Raw genomic sequence first — 25,784 nt, 5'->3', positions numbered from 1 at the left:
ATGCCGGGATTAATTGGAACATCAATACAAATGAAATATTCTAGATGACACAGAAACAGTATCAATGGAGTAATTAGTCGATCAACAACTACTTATTTGTTGGTATGATGCACACAGAGCAATGAACAACATGACGCTGTTCCTATGTTTAGGGGGCCTCGTGCCGTGAGGCGGCCAAGCACGCTCTTATTTCTTATTTCTTAATTTTAGGCGCAAATTAAGTTTTTTCATTTTTATTCAAGTACTCACTGTGACAATTTACTTAGCCCACTTTGGGAACCTAGGATGTAGCGGATACAGCTTGATTCTTTTTCTGAACGGATAAATACCATCCATCTAAACGTATACAGTACCTCTATCTTTATGGTGAAAATGTTTTTATATATTTACGGAACAAAGAAAAGAGGACTTATATTTTATCTACTTTCACTATATGTAAAAACAAAAAATTATTTCACAATTTATGGAATTTCTCCAATCTTGGGGGAACCGGAAGTAGACGCGCACTGCACATGCGTATATCCGATTGCGTTTGCGGTTCGCGTAGTGACAGCGTTGTTATTGGCCAGTGCCGTGGTTGTCAGTAAGAGACTCTTTGATTGGTCAGGGTCGAGAGTGACGCAAGAGACATGCATTGTGACTGGTCAGTCTCAGGAGCTAGCATGGACGTCACTTCTAGCTCATTTGTGGCACATTTTTACCCCAAAATTAATTTTTACAATCGTTTCCAGCTGTGATTCTTCTTTCTGCTTTACAACTTTGTTACCGTGGATGGCATCCGTCAGAGGAATCAGGTCAGTAGAAGTGAATTAGTTGCACAATTAGCCGCTGTGTATGTTTGTATCGTTTGCGTGGTGACAAACATGCCCAAATGATCAAACTGTTTATAAGACACGTTAAAAACATCTCACATTTATTTAGATCCGCCAATAAGAAACAAGCTGAAATGTGAAAGATTTGTTAGTTTGCCATCTACATGTTGTATAAAGCTGAAATTTACATACATTGCGATGACCTATTAACATTTTGCATCACTTTTGGCAGCGACGCCGTGCAGACTCGGGGGGAAGCTGGTGGTCTTGTCGCTGCACACCTCCAGTGTGCCTTTTGTGGTCACTTCTCCAAAAGCCATGCCCACCAGCTGTCCCACATGGCTACCACCCACCCCACCTGCCTGGATGACGTCGCGATGGGTCGCCTGGGGATCATCCTGATTTATCAGAGTGGCGCCCAGCTCTTCCACTGTGCAGAGTGCTTTTACACCAGCAGAGACTTCAGCAAATTGTACCAACACATCATCTCCCAACACTGTGTGGATGAGACGGTAGGGGGGGGCGCTGATGGGGAGGATAATGGGAGTGAGAAGGGGGACGAGGAAGTGAAAGAAGCTGAGGAGGAGGAAGAAGAGGCATCTCCTCTGGTGAAGAACAGTGTGGACGGGGAGGAGGAAGCTGAGGGAAAGGGTGAAGATGGTGCCTCTCACAGGATGGAGTCAATCAAACCGGACAGCGAAGCAGATAAAACCGTGCTCCTCTTCTCAGATGGCCTGTACCGCTGCCTGATCTGCAGCTGGAAGAATAAGCTGAAAGCCGTAGCCATCAACCACGTGGTGCGGAAACATGGCATCCCTCGGGTGTACGTCACCCAAAGGATCCGACAAGACACCTTCGCCGACACAGACAACTCTTCACCCAAACATGTGACCGGCGGAACCGAGGAGGAGGAGGAGGTTGGGCTGAGTGCTGACCTCTTAAAGGAGGAACTGGATATGACGGCCAAAGTGGTACAATTCACCGCCAACCGCTACGTCTGCCTTATCTGCGGATGGAAGACCAAAATGAAAGGTAACTTATAAGGAATGTGTTAAACGTTCACGAGGGAAGCAGAGGCTGCAAACTGAACTACTGCTCCTCTTTGCCATGCAGGTTTTGTCCTAAGTCACGTGGTTCGTTGTCATGACGTTGAGCGGCCATTCAGCTGCAAAGACTGCAAATCGTCCTTCTTCCTGCCCAGCCAACTCCAGCAGCACACCAGGGTGGCTCACCGCCCGGGACGCTTCGTCTGCCCCTTCTGTTGCTTCCGGTCGCACGTCCTGGGCGGCTTCCGGAGGCACTGCAGCCGATGCAATGCCCGCGAGGAGGGGGAAGGGGTAGGGTTGGCGGTGGATGAGGAGGCGAGGGGGGTAGTGGGTGAGGAGGAAACGAAAGCGACTAGAGCTGGCAGAAAAAGAGCGCGGAGATTGATTGCGGAGGGGGAAGAGGAACTGATGTCATAACTTGTCTTTTTTTTTTTCATTCATTCACTACTACTTTTTTGTTTTTTTAAATAATATTACCTTTGTAATTAAGATTTATTGAGTCAAAAAACAAACCAAAGCCACCAATCACATTAAAGTGACGTGGTGGTGAGCCATGACTTTTGTTTTCTCCTACAGAAATTCAAAGGGGAAAGAAACAAACCTCACATCTTACACTGGTTGGCCATGAAAAACAGCTAAAGGAGAGAAATATGTTTCAGCTTTTCCCCAAAAGGAAGTATTCAAGTGCGACATTTGTTCTGTGACCTCTTTTACAATAACTTCCTGCAATAAAAAGATTTTCAAACTGAAGCATTGGTGGGTATTCTCTTCAAAAAAAAAAAAAAAAAACATGACTGACATACCAGCTTGTATAGGATTCTAGACAAAGCAATGATTGTCCCATCGTCCGTACTGGGGGCCAAAGTGTTAAAAAAGAAAAATAGAATTGTTGATGGATGTTTTCTTGGGCCAGCGTGAAACCTTGTAATGAAGAGGTTAACAAAGCTCGAGGTCGGGCGCCATGACTTTGTGCACATAAGGTGGAAAAATGTAATAACTTATTTGTACAAACCCCTGTACGAGATGCTGGCACCAGCATCATTCAAGCACGAATACAGACACTAACAGACATGCCAACCTTGAAGAGATTGAGTATAGTCCCCGGTGCCTCTTAGGGCCCCACTATTTGAGAACCACTGCCCTACGGCTTTCCCACAATCCACAAACCACCACCAGAAGAACCTGAATGACAGTCCACCTGCTTTCCTTGGCAGTGCCCAGCACGTCCATTAGATATGGCGCGGGCACCATTCTCCCTCCAAGACCGCCATGTTCAGTTCCCTCAGGTTGTTGTAGTTGTCCTCGTCTCCGTCTCCACAATTGCCGCCGCCACGGTCGTCGTCATGATTGTTGAAACTTGATGTGTAATCAGTCGGCTCCTTCTGATGGGAGAAAAGAGGAGCGCTTCATCACAGAAATCAAATGAACTTGTCATTCGCCGCCAACTCACCATCTGCGACACGGGCTCTCTGAATGGCGGGCACACCATTTGAAAGCGAGGGATTGCAACATTGAAGACTTCCTTGTTGTCTATACAGAATTCTAACTTTTATTTAACAGACTTTCACAATAATAGACACCTTTTATTGCTTTTATTTTCTTACCGAGTCTGTGGAAGGTATAGTGTCCCTCCATGTACTCTGAAGGTGTGGAGAAGGTGGTGCAGCTGGCATACTCATGGACTTTACCCGGTGTCATGACTGGAAACTCTCCTGCTTACGCACACACACACGCACACGCACACACACACACACACACACACACACACACACACACACACACACACACGCTTAGCAGCTCACCTTACTCAATCAGTCAACCTGCATCCAGTCATGTGATGCAAGCAGCGTACCGACCACGCCAGGCCCTTGGACCTCCTCCACGTTGCCGTCGGAGGTGGTTATTTTCCAGTAACGACTGTCAAGCTGGCAGGCAGCCTCAGGCGGCGCGCTGCCCGACATCTCTATTCTAAATGAAAAGACATTTTGATTGAGGCAGGGTCAATAACAACGCATACGTTGGGAATATGATCAATGCTACCTGATGCGGTAAGTAAAGAAGAAGTGCGGCGGATGGACAGAAGAAAGCTCGGGCAGGAAAGAAGTCCACACAGAAACGGTGATGTCCCCGGTGGTCGTCACGCAGCTTTTATCATGCACATACCTTCAGCATGAAGGGACACCACAATGTGGTCATGATGTTCCACTCTTAAAAGATGACACCAATGTACCTGAAGATCTGGTCTCGTATGATCGGGTACTCTCCTGTGACCACATTGTTTACGTATGTAGTGAACCATTCCAAAAAGGAGGAACCTGAGTGCACACAGACAGACACTTCAGAGTTCACAGGTTCTGCCAACATTGTGGTAACTGCAGCAACAAACCTGTGATGAACATATCCACGGCTGAGGGATCCTGAGCCGTTTGATCCTGGAAGACACAAAGCCGACAGCCATGACACACACTGCAGTGAGGTAATGCTCCCCACGGGGGCTTTATTCTGACAGGACGTAAGGACAGGAAGTACACAAACAGGGCAGGGGTAGAAGCTCTCAAACATGTGTCGCCCTTCAGTGTGCTCCAGTGCCATGTATTGGCTGAGGCCAGTGTGGAAGCAGAAGGTGAGTGGAAGGCAGCATCTCATCCCCTTCCTTTGCTGGAAACCTCCCGCCGCAGTCTCCACGTCCAGCAGCACCTCGGAGCGATAGTGATTGGACAGCGACATGCTCCCCATCAACCTGAGGATGCGTGCAGGCACAAACACACGCCGCCGGAGGTTAGACGGGGACACCGGCACAGCTCCCGGGGCGGAGTGCTAGATGCTGACCCTGGAATCACCAGCTTCTGGCCATTGTGGATGCGGTACGAGCACCGATAGTCTCCAGGAAGGCGGCAGCCAATCTGAGCCTCAATGCTGCTGAGCTCTGCCTCTGAGGCACCTTCTGAAAATCCAATTAGATGCAAAGAAAAATGACAACAGTTGACTGTTATTCAACTGTAATCCCACTGTGGGACATTCTATTTGCACCCTGCTGTGTATACTACCGGTTGCGATGTGCTTGCGCATGCCTAACATTTCATTGACACGGGCATACCCTCGGCTTTCCGTGTTCTCACCAACATTACAAAAGTGATAAGAGCATCTTGTGACACAACCTTTGAGTGACGTGATCATGCGTGGACATCTCTGCCGCAGGAAGCTGGTCAGCTGTTCCCACGCTTTCTTCAGCGCAGGGTAGTACTGGATGTAGCGGCCCAGGTCACAGTAGTACTCCTTGAAGAGGTCGTACCAGGACCATCCATTCTGCAGACGTTCATTGCTGAACACATCAACACAAGTTAGTACAGGAAAAACAAACACACACAACTAAGCAAGAATGTCTTACTCTGTGAGCAGCCAATGTTTGGAACACAGTGACCTCCACAAAGGGTTGTGTTTGGACAAGTCATTAAGTCGTCTGTTCGTGAAACTGACACTGCAATACACACACACACACACACACACACACACACACACACACACAAAATCAGCTGCAGTTCAACTGGCAAGACGACATCGGTATCCACTATATTGGTCTTCAATAGATCATAAAACGACATTTAGCAAGCAATTCTTGAGTTGTGAACATCTTCCCGGTTCTTCAAACTGACTCATTAGCAGCTGTCGTGTCAGTTAGATTGGAAAACGATCATCTTGTTTGGCTCTACAGCTGTTAGCAGGTGGCTAAGTGATGACACTTCGTCTTGTTTTCACTAAACTATCACTTCATCATCGGTTCGGTGCCATCCAATAATATTTGAATTAGACACAAATTCCATATCAGGAAACTACTATTGTTACAGTTTAAATTATTTGCTGATCAGAATTCTGGTGGTTGTTGTTGTTGTTAGCAGCATGTTAGCTCGGTCGCAGTTGCTAGCCGACAACAGCTTTACCTCACGCTGGCTTTCTGAGATAAACATTGACATTGCTGTTACGTAGGTATGGTTTAGTGTCACATACTCACTGGATCAAATCTCTAAAGTCCAGGAAGGACAATATGTGCAGCAGCGGGTCTGAAGGGAGAAGATCCATCAGAAACTACGTTGCTCAAATGTTTGCCAGCGTCTTCTTCTTCAGCCGCTTTACCTGGTGTGGACAAACCATGTGAAGGTGCAATGTCGCCCCCAGTTGGATCATAAGGGAACTACAACGTCAAGGCAGCATGTCTGGACCTGATGACAGGTCGTGGAAAAAGGTTGAAAACCACCCAGCAGTAATGATTAAATCCGGTCCTGGTATATTTTGTGTGACTCACCAGCAGCTTGAGAGCGTTGAGAGCTCACATTGATGGAGATTGAAAAGTTCCTGTGCAGATGTTTAGGTCTGAAAGCATATGTTGATGCTGCAAGAGACGCAGGGTGTCCAAAACTTTCCACCGAGAGTCACATACTGAAATATGATATAGTTTTTTCCCCCGTTTGTGTTATTTTTTCAACTTTGTTCTTAAAGAGCACATATGATCCATTACTAACGTTATTTTATTGGTCTTTGTTGATGATCATAAAACAACACTGGTGCCAGCAAGTCACATAGTGGTTTGTACGGACAAATAAACAAATAAATATGTTTTTAAAGGTCCTAAATAGTAATTCCATTCAGGGGTGTGTGATAACATTTGTGTCCCCCAGGAGGGGCATGGCAGAAAAAGTGAGAACCACTGACCTAACCTAATCTGAATGAACTCTAGTGCAGCACTGAGCTTTCGGTGTTCTCTCCTCTCTCTATCAATATTTGCTCTTGTATGTGCTGGTCGGACACTTGCGGTAAAGTTGATCATTAAAGTTGAAGAGGGACCGCCCTCCTACAATAAGAGACGTGACATCAGTGTCAACTTAATCACAAATTGGAGTCGAAGGCCTACACTTGGAAGACATCAAGGTGTTTTATGGCCAAACTATTGTAGTGATGATGATTGAAGTATCTGTCACTTCTGGACACTCTGCTGTATCTTCATCATATGAACGCACACAATGTCTACGGCCATATTCTATCCACATGGCCAATGAGGCATAAAGATTAGTTGTCCTGCTGAACAGAAGTTAAAAAATGAAATATTGGGCAACCAGATCACATCGAGCTGGTTGAGTAAGGGTAAACAAGTGACTGAGTCATACTTTGACCTTGCGGTCAATATTCCCACCTATCAGACGACACCAGGGTCTATGACGGGAGTCCACGAGTTGTGGTTTGGAGGTTCTGCTTGGAGGTCTAGATCATGGTCGGACGGACATCCTTTCTTCTCCTGTTGCTGCTGCACGGCTGCCTGGCAGAACATGGTATTTCATCTTTGCTTGTTTCCTTCATACCAGCAGCTGCAGTGAAAATGGTAGACCATGGTAGACGATACCATTGGAGACGATGGTATCGTCTACATGAGAGTAAAAACTTTATAAACATCAGGGACAGTTGACATACAGACTGTTGAGCGCAAGTAGCCAAAATAATACTAACACCTTTTAGTAGAATTAGCGCTGGTGTAAAATATGTTGTATATGCAGTTTTTCTTAACAGCCAGCTGGCCTCAGAAGTTTTGGTGCGAGCCCGACGAGCCAACCAGATGTTTGAAGAGTTGAAACAAGGTAAGCGCCGACGCCCCAGGACCAGAGAGGCAAGCCTATACTCAACACGGGTTGGTGTTATTGTTCTCAGGAGACCTAGAGCGAGAATGTGTGGAGGAAATTTGTGACCATGAGGAGGCTAGAGAGGTGTTCGAACAGGCGGACAAAACAGTACGAGTACACTGATTTGAATGTACTGACCATGAGAGCCACTCAGAGTCTAACTACATTCTTGGTTTGCTTTTAGGACGCCTTCTGGCTAAAATATCAGGGTGAGTACACTGCAGCATTTACCTCCAGGATGCACAAAGAAGAATACATAAAAATGGCAGCTGCGTCGCTTCCAGAAGTTTAATCAAACATGAGCAAAGTCCGTAGCGGTTGAGGCACGCAATTACACAAACCGCTCGTGTGCGTGTGCGTGTGTTTGTGTCCATGTAGACTGCAAAGGAACCACACTGGACCGAACACAGAGCAACGTCGGGGTGATCAGACAATGCTTGGAAGGTAAAGGCAGACAGAAGACTGGAACGTTAATGTGCGTCAGCATCCTTACTTCTGTGTGTATGGTGTGTGTCTGTGCTCAGGTCAGTGTATTTATGGCAAAGGACTCAACTACGATGGAGACATCCACATCACTAAATCAGGGAAACTCTGTCAGAGTTGGAATCAGGGGTTCCCGCATCCCATAATAAGGTAGCAGCTCCACCGCCCACAGACACACCCTTACTGGCCAAGTAGCGGCTGCATATTTCAACACTCGTCTTCAGGGAGTTCAACGCTTCAGAACCAGGCAGCATCCTCAAGGAGAATTTCTGTCGGAACCCCGACGGCCAGGCAGACGGACCCTGGTGTTTCACTCAGGACCCGACAGTCCAGAAGGAGACGTGCTTGGTTCAAAAATGTGGCAAGTCTCACACATCAAGTCCAAGTCCATGTTAACTCTACTCAGCACTGTAAACCCGAATAAGTTAGCAGAACCCAAAAAAAGTGAGTTCATAAACTCAAACATTACAACATTAGTTAAAAGTACTCAAAATGGAACAACAGTTATTAGAACTATTTTAAGAACTTTGGGTATACATAACTTCATTTATTGAAGTACTTTGAACATTTGGGTTTCCAGTGAGGATGACTTTGCTCAGCTAGCTTTGCTCAGGGTTACCAACGTTACAGTAGAACATGGACACATTTGCCTGATGAACTATTTTGGGCCATCAAACTACTTGTAGAGGGTACTAGCTGGTTACTATGTTACTATGTTTAGAGGTGCAAAGGGCTAATGAGAACACAAATTCAAGATAGTGTTTGTCCTCAAAAGGGGAAGACTTTGTTCCATCCACTGTGGCCCCCGCACGACAAAGGGATGCGAGTGCGTGTTTAAAGGATAACGGCATACACTACACTGGCGACCTGGCTGTCACGCTGCGGGGCCACACCTGCCTGGCGTGGTCAATGCCGGAGGTCAAGGTTCTGAGCAAGAACAAGGACTTCTTACCTGAAGTCAGCCTGCAGGACAACAAATGTCGTAACCCGGACAATGACCCCGAGGGCCCATGGTGCTACGCGCGTCTGGGAGTGTCTGGGAACGTGTCAGTGGAATACTGCGACCTACAGCTGTGTGGTAAATATGATGCCAGCGAGACTACTACAACTGTTACATGACACCAACGGTGGCTCTCACCTGCGTGTGACCTGCAGAAGATCAGGTGCTTGACGACGACTTGCCGTTGGAGTCTGCTGATCGTCAGCGGTCCGTCCACGCACCTCCCAGAAAGGCCTTTTTTGACCCCACCTTCTTTGGACAAGGGGAGACGGGTAAGACAGGGATTGGCGATGAAGATACAGGAGTTGCGTGCCATGAATACGTGAAAACTGATGCTGCTGAGCTTGCGGTGTGGCAGTGTGTGGAGAGCGGCCCATGTTTGAAAAGCTGCAGATCCAGGACGCCAATGAGAAGGAGCTGCTGGAGTCGTACAGAACTCAGCGCATTGTTGGGGGCAACGATGCCCAAGTGGCCTCTGCGCCATGGTAACCACACATGAACCGCCATCACAACTTGAATCCATCCCTTCAGTACCTTCTGTCAATGAAGATCCCACACTCATAACCTGAACCCATTTGATACGGACTTCAATGTGACTGCGTCCGCCAGGCAAGTGATGCTGTACAAACGAAGCCCGCAGGAACTGCTGTGCGGCGCCAGCCTTATCAGCGACCAGTGGATCCTCACGGCCGCTCACTGCATCCTCTACCCACCATGGAACAAGAACTTCACCACTTCTGACATCCTGGTGCGCCTGGGCAAACATAACAGGGTCAAGTAAGACAAACATTCATTTGCCATCGCGTTTCTGGACGCGCCAACGACTTTGCTGCTGCTCGCCTCGCTCTTTCAGGTTTGAACGCAACATTGAGAAGATCGTAGCCATTGACAAAATCATTGTCCACCCAAAGTACAACTGGAAGGAGAATCTGAACCGAGACATTGCACTTCTGCACATGAGACGGCCAATCGTCTTCACAGACGAGATCCACCCAGTCTGCCTCCCGAGCAAGAAGGTGGCTAAACTGTGAGTCTTCACGTTTAGTGACGGACGTGGAATGTGACGTGAATATGACGGCACAATGAATATTCAGATGTGACTTTCCTTTTTGCAAACAGGTTGATGAATGCAGGGTTCAAAGGTCGCGTGACCGGCTGGGGAAACCTAAAGGAAGTCTGGGGTTCATCCCAAAGAGCTTTACCAACTGTCCTCCAGCAGATCCATCTGCCCATTGCTGACCAGAGCACCTGTAAAAGCTCCACTTCCATCAGGATCACTGACAACATGTTCTGTGCTGGTACGGTCTTCTTTGCTCCACGACACTTCTTCTTCTTCTGTATCGGAACGCATCGTCACATGACGCTGACACCTGCTCATAGGTTACAAACCTGAAGACACAGAGCGAGGTGATGCTTGCGAGGGAGACAGTGGTGGACCTTTCGTGATGAAGGTGAAAGAAACATCATGTTTATCAACTTTGTCATTATTTGCAGGAGTTTGAGAACCTGTTTATTTTCGCAGCACCCCGCAGAGAATCGCTGGTACCAGATTGGCATTGTGTCATGGGGCGAGGGTTGCGACCGCGATGGGAAGTATGGCTTCTTCACGCATGTTTTCAGGATGAGCAGGTGGATGAAGAAAGTCATTGAAAACTCTGAAGATGAGGGGTAGACTTATGCATATTTACACAAATAAAGTTTTCTGATTCACTCGGAATCGACAGACAAATATAATCAACATTGTCTACCAACAGTTACAATAAAACATTTAAGTTACATTTTCCGTAAAAACTTACTGCATTGATTCCCTCCAGACATGCCAATCATCACACTCTCAAAAGTTCATCACATCATTCCAAAGAAGCAAAAAGTGTCAAACTTCGTCAGCTGCCTTTATGTCACCATCAGCTTGCTGGTGAGTCAAAAGGTGCCTGTCAAGGTGAGTCTTGCGAGTGTAGCTCTTGGGACAGGAAATGCAGGCGTACGGGCGATTGTTGCTGTGACACAGCATGTGTTTCTTCAGGTCGAACTTCCTCCGTAAACGTTTTCCACATTCAGGACAAGGGAAAGGCTTCTCGCCTAGCATCCAAGTACACCAGACACAGCCGTCAGCCACATTCACATCCGGGGCGTCAAACATTTGGAGAGCAGTTGAACTTACCAGTGTGGATGCGGCGATGTTCAGTGAGGTGGCAAGAGTTGGAGAAGGACTTCCCGCACTCCTCGCAGGAGAACGGACGTTCGCCCGTGTGAATCCGCATGTGTTTTTGAAGGTCGCCTCCGGATGGCCAGCCCTTGCTGCAAACCGTGCACACGTACGGGCGCTCCCCGGTGTGCCGCCGCACGTGTACATTGAGTCCAGCAAGCGCAGCAAAGTCTTTGGAACAGTAGGGGCAGCGGAACGGCCGCTCACCGCTGTGCCGCCTCAGGTGGCCCTCCAGCCCATCGCGGGTCTTGAACCATTTGCCACATTGAGGGCACAGGAAGCGATTGTCCGTGTTGTGACTTGTCCGGTGTGACTGAAGGCCGGTGAGCGAGGCAAATGACTTGTTGCACTGGTCACACTTGTACGATCGGGTTTTGTGGGAGCGCTGATGGATACGAAGCAGAGTCACACCTGCAGAGAATCAGACACAACTTTATTGAAGCCGCACCCCCGCCAAGCGGAAGGCAAGGTCAGAGGCCAGACGTTACCTGAGAACGTCTGCTCACAGAAGCGGCAGGAAAAGCAGGGCTCGGCACCCTCCACCGAGTGTGTCTGCAGGTGTCGCAGAAGCTGCGACTGCGAGCTGAACATCTGCGAGCAAAGAGTGCAGGTGAGGTCAGGCGGCCGGTGCTGGAGGCTGTGTGCGTCTCTCTCCGGAGCCGACCCAAACACTTTGCCGCATTGGCTGCAGGTGGTCCCGCCATTTTCCTGGTGTGTCTGCTTGTGATTGGTCAAACTGGACAGGTGAAGAAACTCCTTGTCACATTGGCCACATCGAAATACGGGCCGGGCCCGGTGACTGCGCTGATGTAAGAGCAGCTCAGCTTTGCTTGTGAACACACCGTCACACTGAAAGCAAGGGTGGCTTCCAGTGGGGCGGGGCTCTTCAAGCCGCGGCTCCTCATCACAGGCATGTACGTTGTCCTGGTGAACAGCTGCTGTTGTGGTTAGGGTGTGGCCACAGGACTTGCTGGTTCGTAGGTGACGTATAACCTGCAGGCAAACAGCTCATTGTTCCTGATCTGGTTCCGGCCGTGATGCCGACATGGACACTCACCTGAGAACGGTAGATGAAACATTTCCCACATTTGGGACATTTGTGAGCCACTCGCTGAGAATGATGGGAAATGCTGTAAAGAGGGTCAGCCGTGATGTCGGTGCGTGGTTGATCGGACACGTGGTCAATAGAGTGCAAGTCCTTCAGTCTGGTTGGAAAAGGTCGTTAGAAAGACACCCCAAATGGGGCACTTGTGCTCTGGCAGGAAGGGAAACACCTCACCCTTGTGTCTCCAGGTTCACAGAATCCTTGTATGAACTGCGACTGGCCTTCGGATCAGCTGGTGACATCTGGCCGGGCACAGTCTCCTCCTTTTCATCCTCCATCATCACCATCGCAGCCACATCCAGCTGGGTGGGACTCCCAGTGTCAGTGTGGGCATCTGAATGTGCCTGGGGCGGGGGCTCGTCATTGGCTAGCTTTGTGATGAGGGGATGGGACCAAGCAGAGAGAAGAATCTTCTCCGTGTCACAATTAACTAGAAAAAATGAAATGTTTTTACAAATGTGGGTTTAAACACACAAAACAATGTTCAGGTGGCTGACAGCAACCTGCGGAGGCGACCCCAGGCCGACAGCTCTGATTGGCCAGGAGCATTTTCAGGTCATCTCTGTTGGCCACATTGAGACAGTCATCCAGGCCAGAAGGGGTGGCACTGAGCCACGACACAGCCTGAGAAACAAGCATCTGAGGTTAGTCCACGTTTATGTAGAAAGAGTGAGCACTTGACGGCATAGTTTGTTAGTGATGGCTGTGTCCCCATTTGTATACTTTGGAGTGTGTTCATTGAAGTACAGTCAAATTAAGTGTGCTGTCAGCACCCGGATGTTGCACCACAAACTGCCCAAATGGGGAGCGAGTAGCAGTCGACACAATGGTTGCCATCGTGGCTAAGTAGCGGAAGGGGGGGGCCTAACTTGAAATAACCCGTAGCGGTGGAAGACAGTGAACCAAAAAATGAGAAGGTAAATACTGTGATGGTTAGTTTGTGCAACTGTGCAAGAGGCGGTGACGTCAGGAGTAGGCGGGGGGTGGGGCGTTAAGTCAGCTGATGCGCTGTTTGGATGCACAGCTTGAGAAGTCAAGTTTTGGATTTTCTGAGCTTGTCATGAAGTGCAGCAATAAAACTGTACTATGATGTGCAAATGTGAGGAATACATACATAGCAGGAAGGTACCTGTTTAAGGTCAGGGGCTGGAAAAAGCTGTTCCATCCTTCCTAGGAAGTCACAGAGGAGAGTCTGGAGAGCCCCGTCAAAGTTCTTATTGAACACGTCCTAAAGAGAAAAGCAAAAGAAAATAAAGTATGAGAGGACATACGCATGATAAACGATGCATCTGCGCGTTGCTACCACTCTGACCTGCAAGAGGCGCTGTCTCTCCAGGGGACTCACTTTATCAGTTAGACTCAATAGCGCGGAATCACAGTCATCAGTCAGTGATCCTGGTCTGGCCTGAAAAAATATATACACAAGAGTAGAAAAATGCAGCAAAGTTAATAATGACTAATTTGGTGTCTTTGAGTATATATTCCATAATGATGTCCTGTCTTGTCAATGATGACTGAACAAAGTCTAAAAGTGTCATGTGGTCTAACCGGTGCCATGGAGTGAACCCCTCCGAGTTGGGCGTGGCTGGGCTGCGTTTCATCACAGAGGGCTACCTGGGATTAAAAAAAAAATTAATTTGGATGCTGAATTTACAATTAACCTGATGTTTCATATACTGTATTTTCTGGACTATAAATCGCTTCGGAGTATAAGTCACACAAGGCCAAAAATGCATCATTAGGTAGAAAAAAACACAAGTTGCACTGGAGTATAAGTTGTATTATTTGCGGGTAATATATTTTAACTACTTCTTGGAAGGCAAGTTGTAACAATAAAAGAATAGAGAACAGGCTGAATAGGTGTAAGATATGCTAACACAATGCTTATTCAGCTACACTAAAAATAAACATGAACACAAAAGGTGTCCAGTGTTTATGGAACATAAACACTTTTTCATTTGTAAGTCGCTCTGGAGTATAAGTCGCAGGAACAGCCAACCTATGAAAAAAAGTGCCACATAGTCCGGAAAATACGGTACATTTCCACTCTTCTGGTGATGCAGAAGTGGAAAGAGTGCTCAATTGTCCTCAAGTGAAAGTATGAATTCCTGAAATTTCACACAAGTACAAGCCTCCAACAACCTGGTGCCAGGCCAGAACAGGTATTTCTTCCGTCGTATCACACTGGTACCCAAAACACCCACAATCTCCTCTCTCAATGACTACCGACCAGTGGAACTCACCTCCATCATAATGAAGTGCTTGGAGAGGTTAGGATTGCCTGCTACACAACGTCCACTGCTAACCACATTGAAAGCTGGTGCACAGTAGTGGGCACCAACAAGTGAGGACACCTGGTCCACCGATATAAAATCAACAACCTGGACCAGAGATCATCATGGACTTCAGGAGGAGTCGTCATCAACATCGTCTACAGCACCAGGTTCCTGGGACACCCTGATCTGGTCTCAGCTAATACTACTATCCAATTACAGTACTGCAAGTCAATGTAATTCATTACTTCCTACATCTGAGAAAAAAAGACTTAAAAAGAAGAGATTTCAACATGCCAATTATTGAAACAGAGCAAATACACACGCATACCTTGACCCTCAGTGCTCGATGCAGCAAGCTCTTCTGCGTGTCTGTTAGTAGCTCAGGAACTGAATCGGTCACCAGGGACACAAAATCTTCCAGGATCCCATAATGCTTGACACTTTGCTGCTGTGCAACCTGCCACATTGCCGCCGTCAGCAGACGCAGAGGAGGGACAAGGAGACGCAAGGAGGACAAGGGCGGTGGGGGGGCTGCTGGGTGGAGAATACAATTGTTAATCATTATCATATATGTCTTATTATTTATTTTCACAATGTGCCACACGGTGAGGTTTGCTGACGATTGACGACAACTACTCACGTATACAGGGGTACTTCATTTTTTACTTAAGTGGTATACACGATTTTCAATGAGGACAATAGCAACTAAATAGGTTACATACAACGAGCAAATGCTATTTTTCAGCCATGCGATTAAGAGATAAAATTGATAGGCTACAATGAAACTTTAATCCATTTAATTGTCCTCTTCATCGAAAGTATTAGAGATTGGTGTGCATAAATTGTAATAACATGTTCCTTTATGTACTCAAGTAAAATGACCGTATGTTAGGCTAACTACATTACCAGGAAAATTAGCCTAGTCACAAAAACAAACTGCGTGTCTACAAACCCATTTTGCTCGGTTTTCAACTCCGTCTTTATGTCAACTTATTCAGTCACACAATCGCACAGCCATTATACCGGAAGTTTAACAGTCCGGCATAATTCACTTCCTGTTTTCGTCACGGATGCGCTGCAGTGACGTCTGTGCGTGTCAGCCAATCACAACAAAACTTGTTGCTTGGTGGCGTCTCAATATCGTTATCGTTAGTCTATGGCTACTCTTTATTAATAAAAATAAGTGGATTACCCCTAGAGTTTTTGGGCTAAATGTAATTGATAAACTGTTGTTTGACTGTTTTCTCAGTTGCAATTACATATATTCACCAGAAGAGTGTGCTACTCACAAACTACACCTATTCGCTGTTCAATTGTGCTTATTTAAAAAAAAGTTCTCAATTGCCTGGATAACGTTGAGAGGCGCTGGCCGAGATAAAAGTAACATTATTTGATTTTGATGAAATTATGGCCAATTTTGAATCAACAAACCATAATCAATAATTCTAAAGGTAATTATTGTACAACGTCTTATGCAAATGATATGCAATAAATCCGTTAGCATTATCTGCAGATTTTAAGGACAGCCAATGGCTACTTTTCTTAGGCCTGTGCGCTAACCACTCGGCCGCCGTGCAGCCGCCACGACATATATATTAATTTGCACACATAAATAAAATCAATAACCAAATAAAGCAAAGTAAATACGTGACTCTTGTCTTTGTCAGCTTTCGTGGCTCTGCCTTGGATCCACTAACCAGGCCTTAATCTGTCTTTCACTAAATGGATTATCGGGCTTTAAAGCGAGCGTGAGTGAAGAAGTGACGGTTTGCAGCATGTCCGTCAGTTGGCACGTAAACACGAGCCTGTTGATTATCTTTGTTAGCCCATTGGAACGTTGCCTGCTTTAATGGACTCAGATGAACAAGCTGAAGTCTTTCCGGCACATCCGAGGCCTTCGGGTGCAGACGAAGAAGACGAGGAGGAGGATGATGATGCAAAGATCTTCAACGCCTGGATGCAGCGGTACCGGGGTGGACAACAGAAGAACAAACCGGAAGAGGACGCGGACAATGAAGCGGATGAAAGAGCTGAAAGCAGGAACAACTCGGAGTCTGCAGTCCGTCTTCAATCAAAGCGCCGCTCATCACTGCCGTGTCTGGTAAGATCTAGTCTGTCCTTCAGAGCCATGTCCTTCATAAGGGAACATCACCCATCATTTCTCTTAATATAGGTGGTCCTCGTTTACGGTTACATACGTAGAATACACTATACACTAGAATACACTATATGCTGAATAACGACTGCAATCATTTGACTCCCATGACCATCATTAAGGGTAAGAGCCTACGTCAACATCAACAATCTCTTCCATCTATTGACGCCAAAACAACATCAGCAAACTGTCAACTTTTTGGTCTCTTATGAACTCATTTTTAAGTCTGAGTTAATCCTCACGAGGGTTACAGTGGTGCTGGAGCCTATCCCAGCTGTCTTCCACCCTGGACTGGTGGCCAGCCAATCCCAGGGCACATATAGACAAACAACCATTCACACTCACATTCATACCTATGGACAATTTGGAGTGGCTAATTAACCTAGCATGTTTTTGGAATGTGGGAGGAAACCGGAGTACCCGGAGAAAACCCACGCATGCACGGGGAGAACGTGCCAACCCCACACAGAGATGAATTGAACCCTGGTCTCCTAGCCGTGAGGTCTGCGCGCTAACCACTCGTCTGCCGTGCAGCCCGGGCCGTATCTTGTTTTCCTAAAAAAAAAAAAAAAAATTATTGAAGAGATTCTTTCAATTATTTTATACTGCTTATCCTCACGAGGGTCGCGGGGGTGCTGGAGCCTATCCCAGCTGTCTTTGGGCGAGAGGCGGGGTCCACCCTGGACTGTTTTTTGGCACAGGGAGAACATGTCATATTCATATGTTGAATATGCTGGCTAGCGTTAAGGCAGGCATGAGTCAAATGATGGTTGGTCTCTACTGGATGAATCTATTGTAACTCCACCTCAACTGGTCTGTGCAGGCGCCCCAGTCCACCATGCAGCTGGCTCATGTCCACTCCTGCACCCAGACTCCGGTGACAGCCGGGACCCTCTTGCGGCGATCGTCCTCTCGCCGACTCCTCCCATCACAGCATGATGCTGCTTCCAATGCGCCTGTGGCCGAGCGAAGGTCCTCCCTCATACCCACAATCCCCGAGTGCATTATGCCTGACAGAAAGACTCAGTTCAGGAGACGCAACGCCAGCTCTCTGGTGGGTGGTAACCATGGCAACATACTGCATGACATCAGCAGCTCACCCAGGGCTCGGCTGTGGCACCAACGGGTGGAAAGTTTCTAAACATGGTGCAGACCGCCACAGATAAAGATAAACAGATGACTTCCTGAGCATTGTTAACATGCTCTTGAGCAAGGCATCAAACTCTGAAATCCTTCATGGTCCGCATTGCTTGTTTGAATTAGTTATTGGTGTGGTATACTGTTACTGGTATATAGGGGTTTATTCCCCAACAGTACCTGAACACACCTTTGAATCTTAGCCAGATCGGAGCGGGTCAGGTGTGTCCTGGCAGCCTGAAATGGACTCAACAGGGCGGCCTGCTGTTGTGGCGTACAAATGACAGGTCGCTCCTGGCAATTGGGTATAAATCCAAGTTTGTGTTTGTGGATGCAACTGCAAGGCGAAGGTTAGTGCTAGAAGTCATGTGACACACGTAAGATTGTGCTTACGTTATTGTGCTTACTTGAAGTTACGTGAGTTTACTTGAATTTGTTTTCTAGGCTTATTTGCAAAACAAAATGCATTCGTTTCTGAATGATGTTTTGTATTTGGTAATGGTAATGGTAATGGTAATGGTAATGGTAATGGTAATGGTAATGGTAATGGTAATGGTAATGGTAATGTAATGGTAATGGTAATGGTTTTATTTCATTTGAACATGCATCAGATTCCAATTGAGTGCATCCCATAATCAGTTCCCAGTTCCACATGTCCAAAAGGAGTAGGAAGAAGCAAAGCTTATTAAATCCTACCCCTCCATCTGGTACTTTTACAATCACTAACTCTTACATTTGTTCACTTCCTGCTTTCCTAATATAATTTAAGGTGTTTTTACTTTATTTTATTTAATATTATTTATATATATTTATATATATTTTTTTAAAATTATTTTTTAATTATTTTTTTATTTTTTTATTAATTTTATTTCTATTTAATATAATTTATGTTTTTATTTAATTTTTTAAATTTATTGTATAAATTTTTTATTTATGATTTATTTTTATGTATTTATTTATTTTTGTCCCATACCAAAGTACTGGGTGATATGAGCATCCAATGCCATAATGTGTACCATAGTGCGTGTCAATATAGTGATATATATAGCACATCATGACTGGTTCAAGACTCTTCATCCTTGGATTTAGCAAACATCAACTGCTTGTATTGTTTCTTGAATTGGCTCATCGTTGTGCATTGTTTGATTTCCTTTTTATTATTTTATTGTTAAAAACCTTTTCAATTTGCAAACCACACTGAGTTTTGTTGTGAGTAAAAGAAGTTGTGTGTGTTTTGGCATTTGAACTCTTTGCATATGGTAACGTAAGAACCTAATATAAAGTATGCGTGTCTGTGTATTACAGAGTGATGCAGACAGCACGTGTCGAATATGCCGCAATACCCTCAACCAAGGTTCCGGTGGCCTCCGAGAGCTGCAGTGCACACACACGTTCCATCGAGAGGTAACATGGCGTGATGTTTGGGTGAATATACTAGCTAGTATACTAACGTATTACTAATATAATACTGTTTGCTCTTCCAGTGCATAGAGGAATGGTTATGGAAGAAACAGTTGTGTCCCACATGTAACATCCAAGTCTTGACGCCACAGCAGGGGGACTACTGGAGCTCCACCAAGGTCAGTGTGCCTTGAGACCCCCGAGACCACCCCTGAGACCAGACTCACTAATCACTGAGACACCGGGTGGGTGGGTTGATATTAATAAATGAATAACTTCATTGTTTGTAATATCATTTTGAATCAAGTTAGACCGAAAGACTGAATTTTCCTTCCCTGGAGAATGTGGAGAAGGTTTCCTTGGATTGACGGGCAAACTAAAGAAGAGACGGAATAGTGGCCAAGTGGACTTCGGCCCAACTCCTGTGATGAATCACTTTAGTGTAACTTTATTTTATTTTATTTTCTTTTCTAACAACAATCATTTTGCCCTAGACCAGTGATTCCCAAAGTGTGGGCCGCGGCACCCTGGTAGGCCGTGGTGGTACTGCAGGTGGGCCATGAGAGGTCATAAAAAATATGAAAAAAAATTATTTTTATTGTAAAATATTTATTGCACGATTTGAAAAAATATTTATAGGCCTAAGTAATAACCTATTGAGGGTTATTGACCTGTCACAATATTTTAGGAACCTTCTACAGTTTATGATTGGAACGTAGCTCTCTGGTCATCATGACAGTTTTGAATGCAGTTATGAAAAGTATGAGAATTAATACTTGTATTAAAGTCTTGTGTGTACACCACACATTAAAAGTTTGGTCTTCCTTTATCCCCTGCTTTCACTTCAATCCTGAATTTTAATAATAATAATTATTATTATTATTATATGTTGTATATATTTATATATATTACATAGATTATATATAATAATAATGATATTGTTAATATGATATATGATATTATTATTCTAATCCTCCTCCAGCTGAGAGGCATCCCTCCGAGCACGCGGGCCACCAACCGTCTGGGCCGTGGTGCTGAAGGAAGGATGAAGCATGGTGCTAAGCAGCTAGCATTGTCGTGCTAAAGATAGCCCACTAAAGCTATTTGGATAATAAGAAGCTGCAGAGCCGTGCCGCTAACGAGGATGAGGATAATGAAGAACGTCAACAACAGAGCAAGAGAAGTGTGTGAGAATAGCGATAGAAGTACTGTAGGTACTCTAACTGTTAGGAGTGGATGGAAGTAATTAAACAACACTTGTAGGCGGGACCAACATTGGTCCCGCCTACAATTCGGCCAAATCAGCCAGGAGATTAAACATTCAAAAACTGCGGAAATAGTTAGCGTATTGTAATAAAATAATATTTACTGTAATATAATGATACATTTCTATGTATTTCACACCCACATTCATACCTATGGACAATTTGGAGTGGCTAATTAACCTAGCATGTTTTTGGAATGTGGGAGGAAACCGGAGTACCCGGAGAAAACCCACGCATGCACGGGGAGAACATGCAAACTCCACACAGAGATGGCCGAGGGTGGGATTGAACTCGGGTTTCCTAGCCGTGAGGTCTGCATGCTAACCACTCATCCACCGTGCAGCCTGGCACACCAAATATTTTGGTTAAAAGTGGATAAAAAGAGCAGGACTCAAGTGACTTTGTTGTGCTTTTTTCATCAACATTATGAAATGAAATCAGGTTTTGGAGGCTAAAGAAAAAGATCAATATTATCGGATATCGGATCAGTCAGGTAATCATTTTGGCCACCACTGTATATACCGTATTTTCCAGACTATAAGTGGCACTTTTTTTCATAGGTTGGCTGTTCCTGCGACTTATACTCCAGAGCGACTTATAAATGAAAAAAGTGTTTATGTTCCATAAACACTGGACACCTTTTGTGTTCATGTTTATTTTTAGTGTAGCTGAATAAGCATTGTGTTAGCATATCTTACACCTATTCAGCCTGTTCTCTATTCTTTTATTGTTACAACTTGCCTTCCAAGAGGACCTAATGTCTGTTTTGGTCAAGTAGTTTGGAAAATAAATTACTCGCAAAAAATGCAACTTATACTCCAGTGCGACTTATGTATGTTTTTTTCTACTAATGATGCATTTTTGGCCTTGTGCCACTTATACTCCGGAGCGACTTATAGTCCAGAAAATAGGGTAAATGTCAAATATGTAGCATCCACTTTAGCTTTCTGGTCCAAAATCACCAGGACGCTGCTAACAAACAAGCTAGCAATTGTGTGTTTTCCACAAGAGAGAACGCGATGCAGGTTTCCATGGCGACATCCCACCGGTGCCGAGTCAGACCATCTCGTACTGGTTGGTGTGGATGAAGTGGGACAGGCAGCAGGCCAAGGACATGCCGATGAGCTGCAGCACACAAATGTTGTTAGAGTCCGTACAGGATGTTGCGTTCTACCTTTGGTGATGGTGGAAGCTCTGCTGCTGGCCAAGACCGAAAGGCACCTGGGAGAAGGCGATCCCAAAGGTCACCCCGGCGATGATTCCCATGTTGCTCTCAATGAAGGAAGTCACGATTTCATAACAACCCTGCAGGTAGTTTGGTCTTCATTCAGTGGCTTTGCTCGGTCACGCTGGTGACCTCAGTACTTCTCACCTGCTTGTGGACCTTGTGGGCCGCCAGCGTGGAATTCTTCAGGTCTGACTCTTTGCAGTCGGAGAAAGCAACACAGCAGCTGACCGGAATTCCGCCAGTTGGGAAGTAGTCGCTAGCCAACCAAGTCGTGTAGTTGTGGACGCCGCAGCAGCGCAGCTGCAGAGTTGAGAAAGCATGTGATGAGCCGACACACATGTAGGGCGACCGACACACATGTAGGGCGACCGACACGCGTGTAGGGCGGCCGACACGACCGGAGTACTCACTCTGCGCTGGACATCGTCCACAGCCACACTCAGGTCGCCTCGTCCGTCATATCGCAACACGGCCTCGCTGAACGTGGTGAGGAACGTGCCTTTGATCTGATCCCGCACGCACACAAAGCCACACAGGAAACACTGCGGTCACATGACTGAAGCTGCGGTCAAGTCAATGTTTGCTCAAAGGCGCGGCGGTTAAACCTCGTGACGGAAGATGAAGCCTGATATTCCAGCGATGAGCTCGATTAAGAAGATGAGAGACAGAAAGACAGCGTACTGGTATGGACAGACGGGAGACAGCAACAGGCAGGGGTCAGAGGTCACAGTCACATGATATGAAGTAAACAATGTTGCTGATGGATGACCAAATATGACCAAATATGACCAAATATGACCAAATATGACCAAATATGGCCAAATATGGCCAAATATGACCAAATATGACCAAATATGACCAAATATGACCAAATATGATCAAATATGACCAAATATGACCAAATATGACCAAATATGGCTACTGATATCCCACATTCCAAAAACATGCTAGGTTAATTGGCCACTCCAAATTGTCCATAGGTATGAATGTGAGTGTGAATGGTTGTTTGTCTATATGTGCCCTGGGATTGGCTGGCCACCAGTCCAGGGTGGAAGACAGCTGGGATAGGCTCCAGCATGCCCCAAAACCTAGTGAGGATAAGGGGCATAGGGGAATGGATTTCACAGCATGAAGAGCTGATATGAGAAATATGTATGTTTCATATCCATATATGTTTCAGCATCATCCTGAACATCAGGAGAAGCTGCAAGTCAACACCCGGGTTCTCGCTCTCACCACTTTAAGCATCCAAGGCCGCCCCCTGCAGGTGGCGAAGCAGCCAAACAGCCCAAAGAGAACAATGGCAGCTCCGGTGCCGGTGAGGACAATGGGAGCATTGGACGGCGCACTGGAGATCAGCAACGTGTAAGGACTCAGCATGAACCTCCACCATAGGCCCACCGACAGGAGGACCACACCTGTCACCTGTGAGGAGCAGGAGGAGGAGGAGGAGTTTAGCTGGCCGGTGGAAAGAAGCACAAGCCGAGTCAGGACAGAAAGACCAGTGAAACCAGTGAAACCAGTGAAACCAGTGAAACCATTGAAACCAGTGAAACCATTGAAACCATTGAAACCATTGAAACCAGTGAAACCAGTGAAACCATTGAAACCAGTGAAACCAGTGAAACCAGTGAAACCATTGAAACCAGTGAAACCAGTGAAACCAGTGAAACCAGTGAAACCAGCATCTTCATGTTGTGGATGTTTTCATCTGGTTGGCCCAGTTAGACCCTCTCTTCATTGTCAGTTGGGTGTGAGAGCCCCGCCCTGCTTCTCGCCATTCCGCAGATGATTCAGCACCTGAACTCTGACCTCAGATGCAGTGTTGCATAGGTATAAGTATTGTACAAGTATTAAGTATTAGTATTACAGTAGTACCCATACATACATGTTTACATGAGTGCAGCAAATGGACACGTTTGGGTAATACTCTACAGTCAAACCTCGGTTTTTGAACGCCCCACTTCTCGTATGACTTGGTTTTTGCCCAAATTGTTCATCCATTGTTGGACACTCTAATTCGCTCAGGTCACTAAAACGCGTCACAAATCTTCAAGTTCCAACTTCAAGTTCTAAGAATAAACGAGTCAATTTGGACTTTTGCTGAAGTCATCTTCCTGGAATGTATCTTTACTTTATTGACTCAAGTACGACTTTGGGTGCTGAGTTCTTATTGCGTACTAACCCTAACCCTAACCCTAACCCTAATCCTAACCCTAACCCTCACCCTAACCCTCACCCTAACCCTAACCCTCACTCTAACCCTCACCCTAACCCTAACCCTAACCCTCACCCTAACCCTAACCCTCACCCTCACCCTAACCCTAATCCTAACCCTAACCCTCACCCTAACCCTAATCCTAACCCTAACCCTCACCCTAACCCTAACCCTCACCCTAACCCTCACCCTAACCCTAACCCTAACCCTCACCCTAACCCTCACCCTCACCCTAACCCTCACCCTAACCCTAACCCTCACCCTAACCCTAATCCTAACCCTCACCCTAACCCTCACCCTACCCTAACCCTAACCCTAACCCTCACCCTCACCCTTATTGCGTATACTTCTTAGACCAGGCTTTTCAAATGTTTCTTTTCTCCATGACTCCTGACTCCTGAAGCCCAACATCCTTAAACCTTTCACAATAAAGCGTCAACCCAAGATCAGCCCAAAGAAAGCGGCGTCTCACCCAGAAAACGAAGGAGTAGAAGAGCAGCAGCGTCTTCACACACAAGATGAGCGGTTTGGTCTCCATCCTCCTCGGCGCCATTGCTCCACTCTCCACTTTCTTCCTTCGTTGTCCGTCTGCTGCTGCCTTTCTCACTCACAATGAAATCCCAGGCACACGGTTACTTGGACCCCAGACCAGACCAGACCAGACCAGACCAGCCCAGCCGAGCTCATCTGTCATGCTCACACTGGAACACGGCGGCACCGAGCGAGGCCTCATATGGCGGAGAAGCTCATACTTCACACCCGCACCACACAATTAGCATGAGAGTGAAGCTGTGACAGCGCCATGTGAATCAGCTGCAGGCACCACAACCCAACATCTCCATCTCCAGCTGCTTGGAGATGTTGGGTTCACAGCGCATGTTTAGCTTTCATTCAACATTTCAACTCTCAGTTTTATTCTGAAGGAACAAACCAGCAAACGTTGAGCTCGGCAGTTGTGCTGGCTAAATCATTTATTGTTTCATATGACCGGATATGAAGGACACATGCTAGTCATCACCCTCAATGGTCATGGTAATGGTAATGGTAATGGTCATGGTCATGGTAATGGTAATGGTTTAATTTCATTTGAACATGCATCAGATTCCAATTGAGTGCATCCCATAATCAGTTCCCAGTTCCACATGTCCAAAAGGAGTAGGAAGAAGCAAAGCTTATTAAATCCTACCCCTCCATGTGGTACTTTTACAATCACTAACTGTTACATTTGTTCACTTCCTGCTTTCCTAATATAGTTTAAGGTTTAAAAATTTTTTTTAATTTTATTTAATTTTTTTGTCCCATAGCAAAGTACTGGGTGATATGAGCATCCAATGCCATAATGTGTACCATAGTGCGTGTCAATATAGTGATATATATAGCACATCATGACTGGTTCAAGACTCTTCATCCTTGGATTTAGCAAACATCAACTGCTTGTATTGTTTCTTGAATTGGCTCATCGTTGTGCATTGTTTGATTTCCTTACTCAATCCATTCCATAGTTTGATTCCACATACTGAAATGCTATGGCTAGCATAACGTAGTCCTAGCATAGAAGTGTTTCAAATGTACTTCTTCCCTGAGATCATATTTCTCCTCTCTTGTAGAGAAGTATTGGATGACATTTTTAGCTAATTGGTTATTTTTAGCCTTATGCATTATTTTAGCTGTTTGAAGATGAACTATATCAGCAAGTTGAAGTATTTGTGATTTTAGAAATAAGGAGTTAGTATGTTCTCTGTAGGCGGCATTATGAATTATCCTTACTTACCTTTTTTGCAGTACA

General features: G+C 45.9%; 6 protein-coding genes across 12 annotated transcripts; 3 read left to right on the top strand and 3 right to left on the bottom strand.

Annotated features, from left to right (window-relative positions):
- Positions 1-599: 599 nt before the first annotated feature.
- On the top strand, positions 600-2,604 carry LOC131104104 (chromosome alignment-maintaining phosphoprotein 1-like). Of its 2 annotated transcripts, XM_058050898.1 has the most exons (3): positions 600-794; positions 1,045-1,844; positions 1,926-2,604. In XM_058050898.1, the coding sequence occupies exons 1-3, from the start codon at positions 772-774 to the stop codon at positions 2,273-2,275; spliced, it is 1,173 nt and encodes a 390-aa protein (XP_057906881.1). In that variant the 5' UTR covers positions 600-771; the 3' UTR covers positions 2,276-2,604. The 2 variants fall into 2 exon arrangements, with proteins under 2 accessions (XP_057906881.1, XP_057906880.1); XM_058050897.1 differs by lacking the exon at positions 600-794 and having other exon boundaries at positions 801-1,844.
- Positions 897-5,995, bottom strand: fbxo3 (F-box protein 3). Of its 4 annotated transcripts, none has more exons than XM_058050893.1 (12): positions 5,868-5,995; positions 5,247-5,336; positions 5,017-5,180; positions 4,688-4,802; positions 4,388-4,598; positions 4,245-4,290; positions 4,089-4,173; positions 3,899-4,021; positions 3,711-3,826; positions 3,463-3,570; positions 3,309-3,388; positions 897-3,240 (listed from the first exon to the last, which is right to left on the bottom strand). In XM_058050893.1, the coding sequence occupies exons 1-12, from the start codon at positions 5,933-5,935 to the stop codon at positions 3,088-3,090; spliced, it is 1,359 nt and encodes a 452-aa protein (XP_057906876.1). In that variant the 5' UTR covers positions 5,936-5,995; the 3' UTR covers positions 897-3,087. The 4 variants fall into 4 exon arrangements, with proteins under 4 accessions (XP_057906876.1, XP_057906877.1, XP_057906878.1 ...); XM_058050894.1 differs by having other exon boundaries at positions 897-3,237; XM_058050895.1 differs by having other exon boundaries at positions 4,394-4,598.
- A 1,027-nt stretch (positions 5,996-7,022) lies between these two features.
- f2 (coagulation factor II (thrombin)) lies at positions 7,023-10,785 on the top strand. The gene is made up of 15 exons (XM_058050892.1): positions 7,023-7,179; positions 7,402-7,482; positions 7,553-7,632; positions 7,709-7,733; positions 7,903-7,968; positions 8,049-8,157; positions 8,232-8,368; positions 8,783-9,085; positions 9,163-9,279; positions 9,366-9,492; positions 9,617-9,784; positions 9,861-10,034; positions 10,127-10,305; positions 10,388-10,458; positions 10,530-10,785. Exons 1-15 carry the CDS (start codon positions 7,119-7,121, stop codon positions 10,677-10,679), a joined length of 1,848 nt encoding a protein of 615 aa, XP_057906875.1. The 5' UTR covers positions 7,023-7,118; the 3' UTR covers positions 10,680-10,785.
- Positions 10,488-16,044, bottom strand: LOC131104101 (zinc finger protein ZFMSA12A-like). Of its 3 annotated transcripts, none has more exons than XM_058050888.1 (11): positions 15,547-16,044; positions 14,923-15,128; positions 13,867-13,932; positions 13,631-13,723; positions 13,448-13,546; positions 12,822-12,942; positions 12,493-12,748; positions 12,271-12,418; positions 11,702-12,206; positions 11,169-11,624; positions 10,489-11,086 (listed from the first exon to the last, which is right to left on the bottom strand). In XM_058050888.1, exons 1-11 carry the CDS (start codon positions 15,548-15,550, stop codon positions 10,881-10,883), a joined length of 2,160 nt encoding a protein of 719 aa, XP_057906871.1. In that variant the 5' UTR covers positions 15,551-16,044; the 3' UTR covers positions 10,489-10,880. The 3 variants fall into 3 exon arrangements, with proteins under 3 accessions (XP_057906874.1, XP_057906871.1, XP_057906873.1); XM_058050890.1 differs by having other exon boundaries at positions 14,923-15,125; XM_058050891.1 differs by lacking the exons at positions 14,923-15,128; positions 15,547-16,044 and adding an exon at positions 14,562-14,877 and having other exon boundaries at positions 10,488-11,086.
- Positions 16,045-16,332: 288 nt separating this feature from the next.
- On the top strand, positions 16,333-20,098 carry si:ch211-207l14.1 (E3 ubiquitin-protein ligase RLIM). Its single transcript, XM_058050900.1, has 4 exons — positions 16,333-16,695; positions 17,573-17,803; positions 19,192-19,290; positions 19,371-20,098. The coding sequence occupies exons 1-4, from the start codon at positions 16,444-16,446 to the stop codon at positions 19,479-19,481; spliced, it is 693 nt and encodes a 230-aa protein (XP_057906883.1). The 5' UTR covers positions 16,333-16,443; the 3' UTR covers positions 19,482-20,098.
- LOC131104106 (tetraspanin-7-like) lies at positions 20,041-25,693 on the bottom strand. Its single transcript, XM_058050899.1, has 7 exons — positions 24,471-25,693; positions 23,017-23,205; positions 22,386-22,460; positions 22,191-22,286; positions 21,925-22,080; positions 21,774-21,857; positions 20,041-21,677 (listed from the first exon to the last, which is right to left on the bottom strand). The coding sequence occupies exons 1-7, from the start codon at positions 24,549-24,551 to the stop codon at positions 21,609-21,611; spliced, it is 750 nt and encodes a 249-aa protein (XP_057906882.1). The 5' UTR covers positions 24,552-25,693; the 3' UTR covers positions 20,041-21,608.
- Between the last annotated feature and the right edge of the window lie 91 nt (positions 25,694-25,784).

Source organism: Doryrhamphus excisus, chromosome 16 (genome assembly GCF_030265055.1).
Source record: "Doryrhamphus excisus isolate RoL2022-K1 chromosome 16, RoL_Dexc_1.0, whole genome shotgun sequence".
NCBI classification, from domain to species: Eukaryota; Metazoa; Chordata; class Actinopteri; order Syngnathiformes; family Syngnathidae; genus Doryrhamphus; species Doryrhamphus excisus.
The sequence above is the reverse complement of the archived record's forward strand: the minus strand, read 5'-3'. Positions and strand labels throughout refer to the sequence as shown.